The 22,200-nt window shown below is 36.7% G+C and overlaps 1 protein-coding gene across 1 annotated transcript in view; it reads right to left on the minus strand.

Annotated features, from left to right (window-relative positions):
* The window catches only part of PKHD1 (PKHD1 ciliary IPT domain containing fibrocystin/polyductin), a 456,545-nt gene that overhangs the window by 116,722 nt on the left and 317,623 nt on the right, over positions 1 to 22,200 (minus strand). Inside the window, exons 59-61 of the mRNA XM_081523421.1 lie at positions 21,649 to 21,762; positions 19,085 to 19,172; positions 91 to 245 (exon numbers count right to left, since the gene is read on the minus strand). Of these exons, the coding sequence (XP_081379547.1) occupies positions 91 to 245; positions 19,085 to 19,172; positions 21,649 to 21,762 (357 nt within the window). The remainder of the gene's footprint in view (positions 1 to 90; positions 246 to 19,084; positions 19,173 to 21,648; positions 21,763 to 22,200) is intronic.

The following is a 22,200-nucleotide window of genomic DNA, read 5'->3' on the forward strand; positions in this document are numbered from 1 at the left end:
TGCCGGTTGGATCCAAGGTCCCCAGGCAGGTTGCTGAACACGTTTTTTTTGGCTCATTCACTTCCCTTAACTAACAAACCAAAGCCTTACCGATGTGTCGGTGTCTGAGCCGTTCATGGATCCTGATATGGTGGCCCCTAACTTCTTTCACAGTGAGGACCTCTGCTTGGTGAGGCTCATATGAAGAGGAGCTGAGGACAATCTTGTCATGGGGCCGCCAGTCCACTGTGTCCTCGACTATAATTCTGTAACAGCACAAAGATTGTATCAAGCGCACTGGCAGTGCAACTAAGATATGATCTACTCACTCCAGGGAGAGGAGGAAATCCGCTGCAGCCAGCAATTCCCACCAGGGAGAGTGAAGTAGAAACATCAAGTCAAGATGGAGAAAAAAGACTTTTGCAAAACATTAATGCTAATGGAGTTCATCTTCTGGCCTACATATACGGGATACAGGGATAGCCAAGGTATTCTGTGGCCGTGAAGCACCAGGCAAAAGAACAAGGAAGGGTAAAACGAGAGTTTAGTAATGCCCTCTCCATATGGTTTCCTAAAATGGAAATCTACTTCCTTGATTGGGAAGCAGTTCAAATAATGAAGGTATTTCAGAACGGATCTTTTCTCACATTTTCTGAAGACTTTTAATACCATTTTCAGACAATATTTCATCACACATTTAAGGCTCATACATTCATGGTCAAGCAGATACAGTGTGAATCCTAGAGGTTCCACTTAGTAGCTGTGGGACCTTGAGATAACTCTTCTGAGTTTCATATCTTCATTTGAAAAGTGACACTATTTGGAGTTTTCCTTTCCTATCCCCCTGTTATTGCAGGGTCAAAAGTATGCATTTCTTGAAGGTGCTATGTTCCAAGCATTGTGTTTTCATCACAATATGCAATGAGGGTTTTGTTAATTTTTGTTTTTTCTTAACTACCATTTAATAAGGTTTTTGTTCAGTCGTTTACTGCTGCTTATCTTTCCCTAGTAAATATGTCTGCTTTATCCTCCAGTTACAGTCATTACCAACTTCAACGGCATACGTTTACATTAACTGCCTGGCTCTTTTGCTAATGTTCACACTTTAGCAAGCGTTGACAATAGTGTCTCCTCTACCAGTAAAGTTTCATCTGGGCAACAGGTCCATGTGAAGGCCATTCAGCCAAACAACATATATTGTCTGAGCAACAGTACATGCCACACACTATAGTAGGTGCTAGAGACATAATGGTGAATGAAACAGATGACATTTACATTTAAAAATGACAACTCAGATAGTGACTAGAAGACATCTTTTGTTTAGTAAGTATCCTCAACTAGTAGATTTTGACTAGTAGACACTAGTCTGTGTGAGTGGAGAATTCACAGATGATTCGTATATAATATTAGCACCAAAAAAAAAGAAGTTATAGGGGGTCATTTGTGGGCCAATGGTATGAATTTGTTATTAACCAAAGATTGTAATTAATTTAAATCCATGTGCCTGAGGTTAAAGAGAAGGAGACTAAAAAAGAGAAAAGACTACTGTCAATTGATACAATTTTAATTAAAGAATTTAGAGTCTTTTGTAAGACATGCTTTGCTGATTTGCTATGACATCCTAGAAAACTCAGAGTTACAAAATAATAAAGCATCCCTTAGCTTTTAAAGGCAAAGAAACCAAGATTCAGAAAGAATAAATAACAAAACTCAAGATTAGATAACTAAATGAAGTCAGAGGTTGAATTAGGCCTACGACTCCTGATCAAACTCAAGTTCTTTCCATTAAATGACATCATCCCCTCTGTTTGATTCTTAGCTCGTCACGTGTAATAAAAAGCAAAACTCCCACATTTCATAATGACTATATTATGATAACCCAAAAATGTATGAGATCTGTAACTCAAACAGTAGATTATTGTGTATGTGCATGCTCAGTCATGTCCAACTCTTTGCAACCCCATGGACTGTAGACTGTCAAGCTCCTCTGTCCATGGAATTATCATGGCAAGAATATTGGAATGGGTTGCCATTTCCTTCTCCAGGGGATCTTCCCAGCGCAGAGATCGAACTCCAGTTTCCTGCATCACCTGAAATGGCAGGTGGATTCTTTACTGAGCCACCTGGGAAGCCCACAGTGCATTATTATACAGTCATTAAAAAGCACACTGTAGCAGAACACTGAATTACAGTGCTCATTATGTACTGACTGAAAAAAAGAATGATATAAAATAACATGCCCCATTTATTTTTAATAAAAGTAATGCATGCACAGGAAACAAAACAGGAAAGATGTACACTAAAAATGTCAGTTCACCAATGGAAGGTGAGTTTATTAGTCATTTTCACTTAAATCTAAATTTTCTAACTTACCAGGTAGTATACCGAAGAAAAATTTACTTCTTAAAAAGAAAATCAGGTGATGGATATAAAGTCACACCAAAGCCAATTAGTAGTATAACTGAAATTAATCCTTTCCTTCATGGCCAGTATTATTGGGATAGTCTTTTTATTTTTGTTTATATTGTTGAAGAGAGCTTTTCAGACATAGGTCATGACAATGTTCAGGAAAGTTCCTTGTAAAAAATGAGAATTAAAACTCGTTCCTTAGGAGCACAGGAGATTTATAGGGCTGTAAATTCTTCTGTGTCATACTTTAAGGATGGATACATGCCATTATACATTTGTTGAAACCCACAGAGCAACACAAAGTATGAACCATAATGTAAACTAAGAAATAATTAGAGCCTTATCCCTCCACTCCCTTGTATAAGTCCTCTGCTCCAACCTGATGAACCTACTCACTCTGCCAAGAAACAGATAATGTGCTTCTCACCTATCAATTAAAATATCATCTCCTGTATTCTGCTCTTCAGTTGCCTTCAAGAAGTCATCCCACGGGAATCTTCTCCACTGAACACCCAGTCCCATTTCTGTTCATCATTTTGACAAAACAGATATGGCTGCTTTGTAAATAATTTTGTACTGTCTTCTGTGGCTACTCAACTTTGACATTGTTGTGTCTGTGCTAAGTCATGTCCGACTCTTTGCGACCCTATGGACTGTAGCCTGTCAGGCTCCTCTGTCCATTGGGATTATGCAGGTAAGAATAATCGAGTGGGTTGCCATTTCCTACTCCAGGGGATCTTCCCAACCCAGCGATGGAACCCGCGTCACTTATATCTCCTGCATTGACAGGCAGGCTCTTTACCACTAGTGCCACTTGCTAGCTAATATTTAATGAAAATAGGACTATCCAGCTATGTAAACCCCAGCGCTCCTCACAATTTTCTAGGCAAAGACAAAAGGAATTATTGAAATTATTATTCCAAAATTTACAATAAAAATATAAATGAAGTTAACCTTTGCCATGATGGCTTCCAAAACCTTACAGATCTATGAACAATTCTCTCTCCTGTATACTACTGACAATTTGAGATTCTGTATCTCTTAAGAAAATATACAGATGGCAAGGGAGCATGGCTCCTTCTCTGTCTACACAGCAATAGCGGTAAATTCAGGAAAATTTGGGTTCCAGTATTAATAATATAGAAAGTTCTGCTAGTCAAGTATCAATATTCCTTAAATTCCTTAAATTCAAAGATTCACTCTTCCTACTTGAAGGAAGACCCATCAACCATTTCAAGAAATCCTAGCTTAAGGATTTGAATCCCAGCTCTATTTCATGTGTCTGATTAATACTAATAAGAATCTTATAGCTACAGGGGAGAGGAGAGATCTGTTCATTTTTCTGAGCAAAACACATAAAAAATAATAAATAAAAAAATTAAAAGAGTTGTTCGCAACATAATTGGCTCTAAATGGAAACCATATGAGAAGAGAGAGGAAACTGAATAATCACCACAAAAGTCTCCTGAAAGATAACTTTAGAAAAGTATAAACAAAATATCAGCAGCTTCCTTTATTTTTGCATTAAATTTTACCTAGTTTAGAGAAAAATGTAATACTTTTGGTCAAAAGGATATAATTACAAAGAATGAAACAATTATACCTACAAATTTGATTTAAAAGTTTTTGCCACCATGTAGAAAGCCTTCATATAGAAATGCTGCTGTTGCTAAGTTGCTTCAGTCTTGTCCAACTCTGTGCGACCCCATAGACGGCAGCCCATCAGGCTCCGCCGTCCCTGGGATTCTCCAGGCAAGAATACTGGAGTGGGTTGCCATTTCCTTCTCCAGTGCATGAAAGGGAAAAGTGAAAGTGAAGTCACTCAGTCGTGTCCGACTCTTAGCGACCCCATGGACTGTAGCCTACCAGGCTCCTCCATCCATGGGATTTTCCAGGCAAGAGTACTGGAGTGGGGTGAAATACCTATAATCTATATGAATTTAACTAAACTTTAGGGAGATCTTAGTTACAACAGATGCTCTTGACCTTAGGATCAGAGTGTTAGATGCCAAAATGTTCTTCCCTGAGGAATTAGAGTGGCCGTAGACTTCTGATCTTTAGTAATACTGAGGCTTTTTTTTTAACTCCTGTTTAAACTTTCTTTTGTCAATTGCCATTGAAATTGGCTGAGGACCCTCAGACTCCAATGAACTCCGTGAGGTGTTTAAAGAAACTTAATCCTGTAAAGGTATTGATGGTGACAGTGACAATATGAACGGTCTTTGGTGTCAACTGTTTGTCTGCCATCCCATGCCAGGTTTAGTCGTGTCCAGCTCTTTGGGGCCCTTTGGACTGTAGCCAACCAGGGTCCTCTGTCCATGGGATTTTTCAGGCAATAATACTGGAGTGGGTTGTCATTTTCCTCCTCCAGTTGATCTTCCCAATCCAGGGACTGAGCCCACATATCCTGTGTCTTCTGCATTGCAGATGGATTCTTTACGCCCGAGCCATCGGGAAAGCCCTCAACTGTTTGTCTACCTGATCTATTTTCTCCTTTGTCCCAGGAAATACAGCACACCTCTTCTGAAACCCGATCTCCTCATTCACCACACTAAGCGGTCCTAGTGAGAGATGCAAACCTTTTGCCAGAGGGTGGGCAAGGGGTCCAACCTGCCTTCATTAGTTAAAATCCTTTCCCTTTTCCAGCTTTATGAGGTATAATTGAAAAATAAAGTTGTAGGGCTTCCCTTATGGCTCAGCTGGTAAAGAATCCGCCCGCAATGCGGGAGACTTGGGTTTGATCCCTGGGTTGTGAAGATCCCCTGGTGAAGGGAATGGCTACCCACTCCAGTATTGTGCCCTGGAGAATTCCATGGACTATATAGTCCACGGGGTCGCAAACAGTCAGCCACGACTGAGCAACTTTCACTCACTCACTCAAGATATTTAAAGCATATAATATGCTGATGTGATATGATACACATACACATTATGAAAAAATTCCCCCACTGAGCTAATTAATATGTCAGTCACCACGCACATTCACCCTTTTCTTGTTATTGTTTGGTGAGAACACTCGAGTTCTACTCTCTTAGCAAGTTATACAATACAGTGCTAGCAACTGTAGTCTCCTGGACTTTTGAATTGCAACTAAGGAGAAAGAGAAGTTTCCTCTCTAGTGGTAAAGCTGGGAAAAGCCAATGGCTTCAGGGTTCACGTGCACCCTACAGAATGTGGAAATGTCTCCAGCAGGAACAAGGGAGACTGAAACAGAGAAACAGCAGAGGTGGATGGAGGCCCGGTGCAATTTCCCAAACGGATTAAGAAGGGTTGCTTTTATTTTTACTTTCCATTGAAAGAATCCTGGTTACTGTAATAACTACCACGACGTGAGGCTGACTTGGTGCCAGAAACTGGCCTAAGTGCTTTATACACATTGATTCACTTAATCCTTATAACTACTCTATTAACCAAGTATTATTTTTTTCGTATTATAGAAAAAGAAACTGAGACTCAGAGAAAGCACTTTACCTGAAATTACACTTTTAGTTCATTTTATAATTAAAAGTATTTTAATCTGCTGTCCTCAATGTTCAAGCTCATTTTCATTGTAGGAATCTTATGTCCCTCCTCCCATCCTAACTCATATGTCTTTTCCAAGCATGGAGACAATAGCCAGTTTAAGATTAGGACCCACTAGCTCATTGGACCAGAAGGAACCATCTTCTTTTGGATACTACAATGTGATCCTGAACTCCTGCTAATAAATGAACAAAGCCACCATCTCTATGTTCTAATATTTGAACTAAGTTGTTACAGTATAACATAAGGTTTGATTAATGAGCACAAAAATAATTATAGTAATTTTTGAATTTAAATTCAAGATTCTAATTTATTAGACAAGATGTCATTGAGTCAACAGCCTCCATAAGTTCTGATTTCCAGAAAAGATACATCAATTCAGCGTATCACACACTTATTGGAACTCTTTTTTAATTTCTGTTGTGTGCTGGATGCTAAATAATACACCAAATCAATAAAAAAAAACAAACAACAGTATTTTCCTCTCCTGTAGAACACTACTTGGAGGAACAGGACGTACATACCTGAAGCAGCTTAGTATCAATCACTAAGAAGCATATTTTTATTAAAATTATAAATCATAAAATCACATGGTGTATTGATTCAAATGGTAGAAAATCAGTGTGTGCTGGAGGGGAGACTGAATGTCCTGTGGGAGGTGTGATAGAATCTTTAAAGATCAGTAGGAAGTGTAAAGGTAAAGAAGAGATGCAAGGGTACTTCTGACTCTCTAACTGCATTTATCAAATATTTAGGAAGCTAGTACAGAAGCTGTTATAGAAAGCCACAAGGAAGTGCCAAAGTGAGAGTGTAGCAGAAGGAGACACACAATAAATATTCCAAACAAAGTGTATCCATAGAGCAGCCACTGTGGTAAATAAGGTAGAAGTTCCCTTAAAAACTGAAAATGGAGTTACCCTGTGATGCAGCAATCCCACCCTCCATAGATCCGGAAAAGACAAAAGCTCTACTTTGAAAAGATACATGCGCCCCAGTATTCACAGCAGCACTGTTTATAATAGTGAAGACATGGAAACAACCCACGTGCCAAACAACAGATGAAAAGATAAAGAAGATGTGGTATATATACACAATGGAATATTAATCAGCTATAAAAAAAAAAGAATGAAATAGTGCCATTTGCAACAACATGGATGGACCTAGAAATTGTCATACTAAGAGAAATAAGTCAGACAGGGAAAGACAATATTACATGGTATCACTTGTATGTGTAACCCAAAATAACACACATGAACTTATTTACGAAAGAGAAACAGACACAGAACATAAACTTATGGGTACCAAAGGGGATGGAGGTGTGGGATAAATTGGCAATATGGAATTAACAGATGCACAATACCATATATAAAATAAACAACGAGGGTTTACTATATAGGACAGGGAACTACATTCAATATCTTATAATAAACTATAAAGAAAAGGAATACGAAAAAAAACATATCCATACAATACCATCACTGATTGGATATGTGAGATAAGAGAATAGATACTATCAAGGATGACCTTAAAATTAAAAGCCAAGGTCCTCAGGAAAGGCTGAGATGAGAAATGATTTGTTCTTCAGGTCACAGTCATTTCCTTATAAGTAACAGAATAAGTGAATAAACTACTTAAGAAACAGAAAAACAACGGGACAAAGAAATTGGCCAGTGCTTTCCACACTTTCTTTAAAAACTGAATAAGATAAGAAATTGAAAAAAATAAAAAAAGAGCCTTTGAGGAAGTTTCCCCATAAGCCTACACTGCTCCCTGTTGTCCTCTTCTAGGTAAATTATACCACTCTTCACTCAGTTGCTCAAGTCAGATTGCTGCAGTGATCTTTGAACCCTTTCTTTTTGCCTAGGCCATCAGCAGATCATGCTGGCTCTTCTTCAACATGTATTTAACCACTTCCTTCCTTCATTCCATCCCACTCTAAACCATCAGCATTGTCACCTAAAAGACTGCAATGTTACTGCAATGTTTTAACAGTTAATCTCTCTGCTTCCACCTTCCTCCTCCTAACAGTCAATTATCCACACAAGGTAAATGAGATTCAAACATAAATTGGACCCTGACCATTTAAAATCTTCCAGTGACCAAGATAAAATTCAAAACCTTTATCACAGGATTGATAAAATAACCATGAAATGTCAAAGAGTACAAACGTCAACATAACCATGAAACGTCAAAGAAATCTTGGTGAAGTTCGTAACAGTCCAGGTAAAATTTGTACCCATAACAGTATATTAGAAAGACATATTAAACTGGCTTTTATTAGAAGGAAGATTGTAGATCAATGTTTAAAGAAACAGGTTGATTGAGGTATGTAGTTCAGTTAATACTGTACTAAAATCAACTTGTTGAATTTTATAGTCTGTGGTTATGTAAGATATCATCAAGGAAAGCTGAATCAAGGGTACATGGGAATTCTACTATTTTTGTAACTCCTTGTGAGTCTTAAAATTATTTCACATATTTTTAAACGGTTAAAAAAAGAAATCCATAAAATGAATGCACTATGATAACCATATATCATTATATATAAACATATTAAAGTACTCCTCCTCAGGACTGATACTAAATAACTTTGTTTTTAATATAATTGTGTTTTTAATATTTGTAGTATGTAGAACACAAACAATGGAATCAGACAAGCTATGGTAAAAATCCAACCTCAGAAACGATAGCTTTCTGACCTTGGAAATTTTACTTACCTTCTCCAGCCTCACTTTTTATATCTGTAAAGTGCAGACAGTAACATCTAACTTGTAGCACTCTGAGATTTAAGTTAGATAATGAATGCACAATGCTTGGTAGATGTGTGACACAGAGTGAGCCTAGATGGTAAGAACTGAGTAAGTGGCAGCTAGTTAATTACTATCGATAGTTCTAATTAATAAAATTGAGTTTCTTTCAGAATAGCCTGTAACTTGATTCTGAATGATGTTTTTAACACATTCTTATAAGAAAAATCCATTCATATGGCTCCTGCCAAATTCCAACCTGCTAACCTGATAACAGTTAAAGATTCTTATTGATTCCTGTTAGAAATGCCTCCCTGACAAATTCTTTTGGGCATCAGAAAAGCACTTCAAACTCAACATGACCAAATCTGAACTCATCTTTTCCAACAAATTTAGTCCTCCACTAGTGAATGGTGCTGCCATCCATTTACACAAACCAGAACCAAGAAAGCACCTCACTCCCAATTCATCCTGAGATGGAGAGGATACTATGGTCCTTGCCCACTCCCTCCCACCGTATCCTCTGCCTGTCTTCTGTCTGGGAAAACTCCAGTCAAAGAATAAGATTGATCAGAGAAGTAAAAATGCGGAAACAAAGGAAAACAATCAAAGGAGACTAAATAATATAATCATTAATCATAGTCAAGGACCTTTAGCTCTTTCTCAAGGGCTTATAGATAATATTCTAAGCCATATCCTGTGAACTGTCTTATAGATACTAAAACACTAGGTGGAAGAAGTTAACTACATGATGATCAGACTGTACCTAGGACATGAGTTGCCACAATTCCTAGAACTGGCCGCAAAGAAATGGGAACAAATGGAACTGAGTTTAACTGTAACTAAAAAAACCAACAGGACATGGAACAACGGATTGATTCCAAACTGGGAAAGGAGTATGTCAAGGCTGTATATTGTCACCCTGCTTATTTAACTTATATGCAGAGTATATCATGCGAAATGCCGGGCTGGATGGAGCACAAGCTGGAATCAAGATTGCCAGGAGAAATATCAATAACTTCAGACCCACAGATGACACCACCCTTATGGCAGAAAGCGAAGAAGAACTAAAGAGCCTCTTGATGAAACTGAAAGAGAAGAGTGAAAAAGTTGGCTTAAAACTCAACATTCAAAAAACTAAGATCATGGCATCTGGTCCCATCACTCCATGGCAAACATATGGGGAAACAACAGAAACAGTGACAGACTTTATTTTCTTGAGTCCAAAATCACTGCAGATGGTGATGGAGGCCATGAAATTAAAAGACGCTTGTTCCTTGAAAGAAAAGCTATGACAAACCTAGACAGCATATTAAAGAGTAGAGACATTACTTTGCCAACAAAGTTCTATATAGTCAAAGCTGTGGTTTTTCCAGTACTCATGTCATGGATGTGAGAGTTGGACTATAAAGAAAGCTGAGCACCAAAGAATTGATGCTTTTGAACTGTGGTGTTGGAGAAGACTCTTGAGAGTCCCTTGGACTGCAAGGAGATCCAACCAGTCCATCCTAAAGGAGATCAACCCTGAATATTCATTGGAAGGACTGATGCTGAAGCTGAAACTCCAACACTTTGGCCACCTAATGCGAAGAACTGACTCATTGGAAAAAACCCTGATGCTGGGAAATATTGAAGGCAGAAGGAGAAGGGAATGACAGAGGATGAGACGGTTGGATGGCATCACTGACTCAATGGACATGAGTTTGAGAAAGCTCTGGGAGTTGGTGATGAACAGGGAAGCCTGGTGTGCTGCAGTCCATGGGGATGCAAAGAGTTGTACACGACTGAACAAATGAACTGTACTTAAATCAACCAAGATGATGCTGGTCAGACCACTGATGACAAATTTGCAAATGACTGTTAGAGATGACTGTAATGTTTCTGCATGCAGCCCCCCCCCCCACATACACACTCTGTCTATAAAAGCTTTCACCCTCTGCTTGTAAGGGAGGAAGAGTCAACCTTTAGACAGATGTCCACCACCCTCCCCACACTCTGTTGCCGGCATCTGAAGTAAAGGAGACTTTGCTTTCCACCAGCCTGGCCTGTTTATTGGCTTTTGAGCAGCAAGCAGCTGGATGCCACACTCTTTTGGCAACAATCCCAGAATCTTAGAGATTTTGTTTCCTGTCTATACACCTACACACTTCTCTCCATTGCTGCTCCACCTCCTGACTACAAGTTACACTGTCTCTCACTTGCACCTCCTAAGTAGTGTCCCTAGATCTGTTTTTGGCCCCTCCTGTTGTCTGTATTGTACCTAGAATGATTTTTTTAGACATAAAAATGTGTGTATTGGTGCTACCTCTCACCCATACAATCCCCTTCAAAGCCCAAAATAGTTGCACAATGCTCAATTCAGTTCAGTCACTCAGTCATGTCCGACTCTTTGCGACCCCATGAACTGCAGCACGCCAGGCCTCCCTGTCCATCACCAACTCCCAGAGTCCACCAAAACCCACGTCCATTGAGTCGGTGATGCCATCCAGCCATCTCATCCTCTGTCGTCCCCTTCTCCTGCCCTCAATCTTTCCCAGCATCAGGGTCTTTTCAGATGAGTCAGCTCTTCACATGAGGTGGACAAAGTATTGGAGTTTCAGCTTCAACATCAGTCCTTCCAATGAACACCCAGGACTGATCTCTTTTAGGATGGACTGGTTGGATCTCCTTGCAGTCCAAGGAACTCTCAAGAGTCTTCTCCAACACCACAGTTCAAAAGCATCAATTCTTTGGCTCTCAGCTTTCTTTATAGTCCAACTCTCATTTACATCCATGACCATTGCACAATGCTATTAGGAGGCTAAACACCGAAATTCTTGATAACATCAGTGAATACAGCCCTGACTCATAACTAACCCTCGAAGGTCTGTCATCATGGCTTGGTCTGTTGTCTCCTCATCAGCCATCCTGGCATTCAGGTCCCTCATTTTCTCCATTCTTCTTCCCAGCACAGACTCACCTCTTGGGTCTCTTTGCCTCAATCGCCTGCACTGACTCCACCTCTATCAACTTCTAAAAAATTAGACTGGCCTCAATCTCATGTCCAGGCTCCAATTTTTTCCTCTCCCTGTTGATATGCTTCTAGATCAGTGACACTATCTACTTCATCAACAGGATGACTCACTATCATGGTCTCGCTGAGCCCTATGTTCTGTATTAAACTGCCTTCTTCACATCTCTGCTTGGTATCTCCAACTTAGCACATCTGTGCCATTGTCCACCCTGACAAGTCTGTTCCTCTCCCAGACTCCCCATCTCAATGCATTCTTCCACCACCCACCAGGTTGATCAATCAAAAAACCAGAAGGACTCCCCCTACCTCAACATTCATTGGCAATCAGACAGCATCATTTCTTCTCTCCATCTCCACTGCCTTTTCCCTAGTCCCAGCCACCATGTTTTTGACCTCAGCTGACCTCCAGATACCGCAGCTTCTGTTCTTGTCTTCATGATACATCAACTTCATACCAGCCAGTTGTTGTTTAGTCTCTAAGCAGTGCCTGACTCTTTTGCGACCCTATGGACTGTAGCCCACCAGGCTCCTCTGTCCATGGGATTATCCTGGAAAGAATACTGGAGTGGATTGCCATTTCCTTCTCCAGGGGATCTTCCTGACCCAGGGATAGAACCCTGTGTCTCATGCATTGCAGGCAGATTCTTTGCCGCTGAGCCCCCAGGAAAGTCCAAGCAGTTTTCAAAACCTAAATCAGATTCCATCAATTCCTCTGTATAAAATTCTCTGTAACTTTCCCTTTGACCTCTCACACATAAACAAGGTACCATGTGACTTGGCTTCTGTCATTTCCCTTCTCTAGAAAAATCCTCCCTGTCCACTCAATGTAAAAGGATACACCTCATATCCCCCAGCTATCTTGGATCATACCACCCAGTTTATTTCCTTACTAGCACATTTTATAATCTACAACTATGTAACTATGTCCTTTATATTTTTCCATTTGCTTGTTTATTGTCTATCTCCCTCCATTAAGATGTAGACTCCCAGATGACAGCCATTTCTTCAAATTTGCCTCTAAATCTGCAGTGGTTACAGCCACACCTGGCACACAGTAAATACTCATCAGCTATTTATTAAATGGTTAAGTGCTGTTTGCTCTGGCTAGAGTACTCTTCAAATACACCCTGCCCCCACTTTGCTTAGTGAATGCCCACTCATCTTTCAGTTCCCACCTTTGAAACCACTCTTCGGGGAAGCCTTCACTAACCTCAATCACTGCCTCAAGTTCTCATGTTTTCAGAATCCTATACCACCTTCCTTCATAGCCTTTACCACATATGCAATTTTACATTACTTTTTATTTGCTTGATTAATGTCTGAGGGCAGAGATCATGTCAATTTTCACTGGTAATTTTATATTCAGGCCACCGTTCAATGTCTGACATATGTTAAGAATTCACAAAAATTGTGTTGAAATATATAACAATGTTAACATAACTACAAAAATAACAACTTTCTATTAAGATATTCTGTAGTTAGAGAAAAACACACCAAAGCAGCAGCTATCTATCAACTCATCAATAGTTTCTTTGCTGTGCTATATGTCTTTCAGACATTTCTTTATTTATATATGTGCATACATAAATATTATTTTTAGTTACAAAAGTAGGCTAATATGTAATATTTCTCCCCCATCCCCACTGCTTATATCTCTTCCCCTTTGTCACCTGGAATTCATTCTTTTTCACTTTTGCCAATTTGAAATTTTAAAACGGTATTTAATTTTTGTTTGATTAATATTTATTTCAGTTCTACACAGAACATTTTTCCATATGTTTGTTAGTCAGATGCATGTCTTCTTTTGTGATTCATGCAATTCATTCAATTGTTTAGCAATTAATCTCTGGTATTCATATTGTTTTCTTTTTATTCTTAAGAGTGCTTTACATACAAAAATATTAACCCTCCGTACGTACTATTGTATATTGCAAATATTTTCTCATTTGTCAACTGCCATTTTATTTTGCAACTGACATGCAGAAATACTGATCTTTTTAATGTTGTCAAATCTATTATTTCTTGCTGTTATGTTTGTTGTAATTCTTGTTATGATCCCACAAGTGTTTCCTAGTTTAAAATCACATAATATTTACTTAAATGTTCTTCAGATAATTTTATGGTTTTGCTCTATAACATTTAGTCATTTTATTTATTTTTTATATTTTATTTTATTTTTTTTAATTTATTTAATTGGAGGCTAATTACTTTACAGTATTGTAGTGGTTTTGCCATACATTGACATGAATCTTCCATGGGTGTACATGTGTTCCCCATCCTGAAACCCCCTCCATTTTAAATTCATCTATAATTTACAGTACACTTGCTCCTTGGAAGGAAAGCTATGACAAACCTAGTCAGCATATTTAAAAGCAAAGACATTCCTTTGCCAACAAAATTCTGTATAGTCAAATCTATGGGTTTTCCAGTAGTCATGTATGGATGTGAGAGTTGGACCATAAAGAAAGCTGAGCACCAAAGAACTGATGTTTTTGAACTGTGTCCCTTGGACTGCAAGGAGATCAAACCAGTCAATCCTAAAGGAAATCTGTCCACAATGATGCTGAAGCTTCAATATTTTGGCCACCTGATGTGAAGAACTGACTTATTGGAAAAGACCCTGATGCTGGGAAATACTGAAGGCAGGAGGAGAAGGGGACGACAGAGGATGAGATGGTTGAATGGCATCATCACCTCGATGGACATGAGTTTGAGCAAGCTCTGGGACTTGATGATGGACAAGGAAGCCTGGCATGCTGCAGTCCCTGGGGTCACAAAGAGTTGGACATGACTGAGTGATTGAACTGAACTGAACTGATAATTTACAGTAAAGGATAAAGTGAGAATTTAATTTTATATTTTTCCAAAGCATTGACTAATTATTCCTGCACAAATTTTCAACTAAATGGGAAGCCCTTAAAATTGAAATGCTGATTTATTCCAATTCTAAATAATGATACATACCTGGGTCTATTGGTATGTAGTCTCTCCTGTTCTGGTGCCAATAACAATAATTATTCACATTAAAGGTGTATATATATATGAAAGTGAAAGTTGCTCAGTCGTGTCTGACTCTTTGTGACCCAATGAACTATACACTCCTTGGAATTCTCCAGGTCAGAACACTGGAAAGGGTAGCTGTTCCCTTCACCAAGGGATCTTCCCAGCCCAGGGATTGAACCAAGGTCTACCACATTGCAACTGCTTGTTGCAATGCTTCTTTACCAGCTGAGCCACCAGGGAAGCCCAAGAATACTAGAGTGGGTAGCCTAGTCCTTCTCCAGCGGGTCTTCCCGACCCAAGAATCAAAGCAGGGTCTCCTGCATTGCAAAATGATTTTTTACCAGATGTGCTACCAGGGAAGCAATATACATATATATATTTAAATAATTGATAATGTTTGGCTATCTTCAAGTATTTATTGTACCAAAAGACATAGATTTAATGAGTCAGATTAAAAATACATTTATTTAGTTTGTGATTAAATTTGCATTAAACTGACATGTTTAAAACATTGAGTTTTTCCATTTATGTTATGCATCACCATTTATTCTAATCTCCTTTATGCCTTTGACTAGTGTTTTATAGATCTGCTTTTATGGCTCCTGTAATTTCACTCGTTTATTTATAGATATTTTAAATTGAAATTTTAAATAACACTGTACACTGTAATTTAAACTTTTATTGCTCACATATTAAAAGGCTATTGATTTGTGCTTTTACTGAATGCTCCTGTTGTTTTTTCAGATGATTCTCTACTTTTCTAGAACAAAAGTGTATATAATCTGCAAAAAAAATGGTAATTTGAATTCCTCTTGGTAGTTACAGCTGATTTTTTTAGTTACAGTATTTTTCTTGATTCAATATATTGGCTAAAAATTTGATAACTGTTTTTAATGATAGCTGTAATATACAGTGATTTTTAATGTCAGTTTTTCCATAGAAAAGAAAGTTGCTTGTATGAGAGAGATTTTTAATTATTTATTTTGTATTATTACTTAAAGCAGTGATTCTCAACTAATGACTAAACCACCCCATTAAGAAACATATCATTATAGTCTTAATTTATCATTTATTCCAAGAATGTAAGCTGAGTTTTACCAAATGCGTTTCTGTTTTGTACCAAACTGAACAAATCCTTAGTCTTTATATTTTTTATTTAGGTAAATGAAGTTAATTAATTAATTTCAAACCATCCTGCTTTGCTTGAATAAATCATTCATTTTCCAATAAATTACTGGATGTCATTTGTTGCTGTTTTATTTAGGATAAAACTTGGATGTTGCCTTAGTTTTTTCTTTTTGAGTTATCTTTAGCAGCTATTTTAAAAATTATTTTATGCATGCATGCTAAAACAAATTGGCAATCTTCACATTTATTTCTATGCTATGGAATAGATTATACAACACAAAAAGTGTTTGATGACTGAATGAATGAGTAGAAGAACATGCCACAAATTTATTTGAGCAAAATGTATTCTTGGAAATAAATATTTGATACCTTTATGATTCTTGCTGTTATTGGTTCTCTCAATTTTTAGTCTTCTGTAACCAATTATGATCATTTATGTTTCTATATATAATTTATTTTTTCTTAATTTCAGGATGATACTCCATAGATATACATATTTTTAGATTTCAATTTTAATCTCTTCAATATCTGTTATATTTGAATCCCCATTTCTGAATTATATTTTGTTTTGTGTGCTTAGTTATTAAAGATTATACCAGTACTTCTAAAAAAAATCAAGTCTACTAATTTCCTATTTTGTAAATCACCAATTTCTGTCTTGATCAGGTATGGATTGATTTCATTAGGCTTGTGGTTACTTTGTTTCTGGTTTCTAATACTAACAACCTGGTTCATTTATTTTTATATTTTCTTATTCAACAGTAAAAGCATTTAATGTGATGACATGTATGGCCATGTCTTATTCAATTATTCTCATTACTGTTATTTTCCAAGTATTCTATTGATAAAAGTTTGATCTCTTTGATACAAAAGTTATTTAGGAGAAGGTATATCATTTTTTTTCTTCCATCTTGCAAAAGATTAAGGTTGTTGGCTAAAATTTTGTGTTAATCTCTGTTTATTTTACTGTGATTATGTTGTATATAATTTATTAAAATTTATTAAACTTTTTAATTATAATTATATTAGGGTATACAGATATATATTTTATATATACCAATTAAATTATCTTTACTATGTTAGTCATATTTCTTCATATTTATAATTTTTTATAATTTTATAATTTTAATCTAATTTAAAGGTTTAAACTGAAAGAGGTAAGCAAACTTCATTACCTTCATTATTATTTTTGTTTCTGTTAATTTCGTTTCATTTTTTTAGAGATTTACTTTACATATTTCATATATAACATAATATATTACTCTACCTGGTATAAAACTTTCCTTACTGCATCTATACCCATATCTATACTTTCATTACTATTTCTGTTTCTGGTAATTTCCTCTTTTTTAGAGATTTACTTTATTTCTATATTATGTTGTCTAGTGTAAAACTTTCCTTACTGTACCTATTCTAATTAACCCTTTTACAATTTCTGAATTTTATTTGCATTCTTAAATTTTAGATTCAGTTTAACCTCTTTATTAGAACAGTTCTGAATTTTTTTCAGTTCCTCCAAAGTAGAAGGTATATTTTGCTTTCACATGTGAACAGCATTTTAGTAGGGCCTATGTTTATAAGCCAAACCTTTGCTTATAATCATTTTTCCCTACACATGTATAGATTTTTGCACTAGTATCTTCTGACATTTAATGGTGTAGAGAATTCTAATGTTATCAAGCTTTATGTCTTCTTTTGTTTTTCTTTTACTTTTTTCACTGTTTTTTCTTGTGCTGTGAGGATTTGGAGCAGGCATGATTCTCAATGTTGTTCAAATGAAATGGAACTAATTCCAAGTCTTGTGTATTTTAGTTAAGTTTTAATTATTCTTTGTGATGTCATTATTCTGGACTCATCAAAAAGAGCCATTACCAAAATGTGCTTTTATTTTCTGTTCTCTATTTCTAATATCTTCTCTTTTATTATTTTTATCTCTTGATCTTATCTCTTCACTCATGTAGATTCCATCAGTGTCTTTTTCACGTTGCCTACTCATTTCATGGAAAAGGTCTTGGCAACCTACTCCAGTATTATTGCCTGGAGAATCCCATGGACAGAGGAGCCTGGCCAGCTACGAGTCCATAGCATCGCAAAGAGCCGGACACGATAACCCTATATGCGAGACAGAATAAGAGACACAGATGCATGGAACAATTTTATGGACTCTGAGGGAGAAGGTGAGGGTGGGACGTTCTGGGAGAATGGCATTGAGACATGTGTATTGTCATATGTGAAACAGAGCACCATTCCATGTTCGATGCATGTGACAAGGGCTCAGGGCCGGGGCAATGGGATGATCCAGAAGGATGAGAGGGGGAGGGAGGTGGGTGGGGGGTTCGGGAAGGGGAACACATGTAAACCCATGGCTGATTCTTGTCAATGTATGGCAAAAACTATTACAATATTGTAAAGTAATTAGCCCCCAACTAAAATAAATAAATTTATAAAAAAAAAAAAAAAACAAACAAAAACAAAGAGCCGGACACAACAGAAGCGATTAGCATGCACACACACACTCACTTTGAGGCAGTGGTGATTTCATTCTTTATTGCCATCAAGGCATTATTAAATTCCATTATTACAATTTAAATTCTATAATATTCTTTATATAGTTCATCTCACTTTTCTGTCTCATCATTTCAATTCAGATATTGTAGTCCCACCTCATATTTTATCTATTATCTCACAGAATTCATATTTTTTTTTAAAGATTTACTGACAGCAGTAAACATGTATTATTTAAAATTTACTCCTTACTTAGAGAACGAACTTATGCTTGCCAGGGGCAAGGAAGGGGGGAAGGGATAGTTAGGGAGTTTGGGATGAATAGTGTACCCACTGCTATATTTAAAATGGATCAACCAGGACCTACTGTACAGCACATAGAACTCTGTAAATGTTATGTGGCAGCCTGGACAGGAGAGGAGTTTGGGGGAGAATGGATACATGTATATATATGGCTGAGAAACTCACCCAAAACTATTGCAACACTGTTAATCAGCTGTACCTCAATACAAAACAAAAAGTTAAAAAATAAACAATAAAAATAAATAAATAAAATTTACTCCTTAAATAAATTATATCCTCCCCTGCCTTTTGCTTGTTTTGTTCTTCTATTATGTTACAGAGAATATTTTAAATCCCTGTAGCCTTTAATATCTCCCACTTATCTAACCTTGAATTATGATTCTTAATCTAAAATTTAACTTCCTATTGTAACAAAACCTCCAGCCGAAGCAAGTTAAACCAAAAAATACTTCCCTAAATTATTCTCATTCCTTACCTCTCATTGCCTGAAGCAATGTCAGCTCCAAGACGTGTCCAGGATTTCTTAGGATAAGCACTATGAAGCTGAACTTTCCCGAACACCCCTGAAAATAAAAGGAGCAACAGTTTGATAGGAAACTCCTTCCAAGAAAATTAAGACCATACAAGTAAAATTCACTAGACAGCTTATTGTGCAAGATACATGATACAGAAACTATATATTAAGATGTCCGCCTTATTAGAAAAAGAACATTTAAGTGTTTTATTTTCAGCAGGTCAACTATATCTCACAAGGGTATGAAACATTCTTCTCTTTAAAGCTATAGAGAAATGAATGCTACCTCACATCTAGCAATCCAAGAGTTGGGAAATAGACCACTCTAACAGCTAACTAGTTAGATTTCCACCATTAAGTGTCTCTAAACCATTTGCAACTCTGTTGGAAGTTAACTGGTTTTGATATTTTGTTTTATACAGTAGATTTTCCAAAGACAAGGGTAATTTTGTTTCCTGAAGAAAGAGATTTGGTGCTATTAGCTTTGTTTTCAGTGGTTGGACCTCAGATTTTTTTTTTTTTGCATTACAAATATCAAAGGATAGATCTCTAATTCCTTTGTTTCAAAATATAATTTATTTCAGACTCATAAATTAAAGTTTTACCAGGGACATGCTTGACAAAGTCCAGTTTTAACCCTTCAGGTCTTTCCTCTTACACATTTTATTGCCATTTAAAATCACATGAGGCAAAATTCTCCATAATTCAGTCGTCTAAATATGTTTTGAGCATGAAATCAAGCATCACCAAAATTATGATTGTGCACCTCTAACATGTCTATTTATGTTATTAGATAAATAACCATATACACAAATGAATATATTTATACATGTTTGAATAGAAGTTTATAGTATTTTCTTCCTGCACCCAAATGGATTGATTGCCTTCAGAACCTTGGATTAATGTACCCCTTTTACTGAAATCCAAAGATTTCACAATTTTTAGCAGAAAATGCATAAATAAAGGAAGTAAACACTAGTCAGGCATAAATAGTATGCCTTGGGCTTTCATCCAATGTGAACTAAAAAAGCTCAATTAATTAGAACCTATTCAACTATTTGTGTCAACACCCACAATTTTACCATACTCTAATTCATCAAAAATTCAGAAGATAATAAAATAAAATAAGGATTAGTGGAAATGAAAACAATATTCCCACTTTCAGGACATGTTGTGGAATCAGTCTTTCAAAACAATAAAATAATATCATCATTATCAAAAAATTAATCTTTTCCACTATTAGCTAAGGAAGCTAGATATGAGAGGAACATGGAGTAATTTAGGAGAATTTCCAACAGCAACGATTTTAACAAAAACCAGTTTATTTCCTTTAATTTACCAGAAGGAAGATCTCCTGATCATTCCCAGTCACCAAAGGTTTACTGCAAAATGACACAATTTCTTAGTTGTTTCAAGGAGATTATAATACCTGAAGAGATTATTTTAAATTTTACTCATGCAGTGACAAACATTTCATTCCTTTTTCAATTTAGCATCAGAGAAATTTTCAAAAAACACTTGTTTGGCAATACAGCGGACATTGGGAATCAAGCCACACACCCTCATATTCTTCTAATACAAGTCTAGTTTAAATCTTTTTTTTTTTAATAAATTTATTTATTTTAGTTGGGGGCTAATTACTTTACATTATTGTAGTAGTTTTTGCCATACATTGACATGAATTTGATGGCACTCCATGGAACATAGTGGTTACCACAGGCAAAATAAGTCTGTATTCCTGTTATGATCCAGCTAGCTTGTCAACTTGGAAAAAAGTAAAATATTCCTTAACCTTATGTTCATAAAAAGATAAAATAAATAGCACACATGAAAAATCATTTGGAAGCAATAAAGCACTATCAAAGTATTATATGGCAATGGCTATACTTTATGAAACTAGGTTATCAAACTTCATACTATCTTAACATGATTGTTTCCATTTTACGGAGTGACTGAGATCTTATAAAATTGGAATTGCCATACAGGGAAAATAAGAAAATACCAGAAATCTATAAAATGCCTCTTACACTTTTGCCTTAAAACTACGTTATGTGTGGCCCTTCCATCATGCTTATACAAGCTCAGTCCCAGTTTCTTTGTTCTTCTGCAGATGAATTTTAAAATAGGACTTGGTACTGTGGCAGTATCAAATGAAGAAACTGTCAACAGTAAATGTTTCTTAGTAATCTATAGATCTATCAGTTTAAAAATATTATGAATAACCACACAGTATTTAAAGCTAATAATACAGACTGTCCAGCCGTTGGTGTCTGACCAGTCTGGATAAAAATCTAAGGTTCTGACAGCGTAACACTGTGTGGGTTTCAGCATATTGTTCACCATTTCTGAGTCTTAGTTTTGATGTCTCTAGAATGGATACTCCTTACAGGAGAGCTGTTAAATGAAATGATAAATATAAATTCTCTGGAAGAGTACCTGGAATTTAGCAGGTGTTCTGTGAATGACACTTCCCTATCAGAAACATATACATTTCATTTTTAATAAGAATGGCATTATACTCTTACCAATTGTTCCTGGATCAATATGAATTCCACTGAAATGGTCACAAAAGACTCCCTCTGAAGCTCTAAGGTGAATTAGAAGCTTTTTTTCTTTTTCTAAGGGATTTTCTGAAGTACCTGTTTAAAAATAAAAAAATATAATGTAAATTTATTTGAAATTAAGGAAATAGAAGGAAGTTGTGATGTAATTTTGAGACTGCAAAATAGATGCTATAAAATAGACTAGGTGGAAAAAAGCCAACGTTGCACAGATGAAATAAGAAAAGGTAGAGAAATGAGACTCAGTATACTTGTCTGAGGGAGACTGGATGGCTGCTGCTGCTGCTGCTGCTGCTAAGTCGCTTCAGTCGTGTCCGACTCTGTGCGACGCCATAGATGGCAGCCCACCAGGCTCCCCTGCCCCTGGGATTCTCCAGGAAACAACACTGGGGTGGGTTGCCATTTCCTTCTCCAATGCATGAAAGTGAAGAGTGAAAGTGAAGTCGCTCAGTCGTGTCTGACTCCTAGTGACCCCATGGACTGCAGCCTACAAGGCTCCTCCATCCACAGGATTTT

Source organism: Giraffa tippelskirchi, chromosome 8 (genome assembly GCF_054371585.1).
Source record: "Giraffa tippelskirchi isolate mGirTip1 chromosome 8, T2T-mGirTip1v1.2.pri, whole genome shotgun sequence".
NCBI lineage: Eukaryota > Metazoa > Chordata > Mammalia > Artiodactyla > Giraffidae > Giraffa > Giraffa tippelskirchi.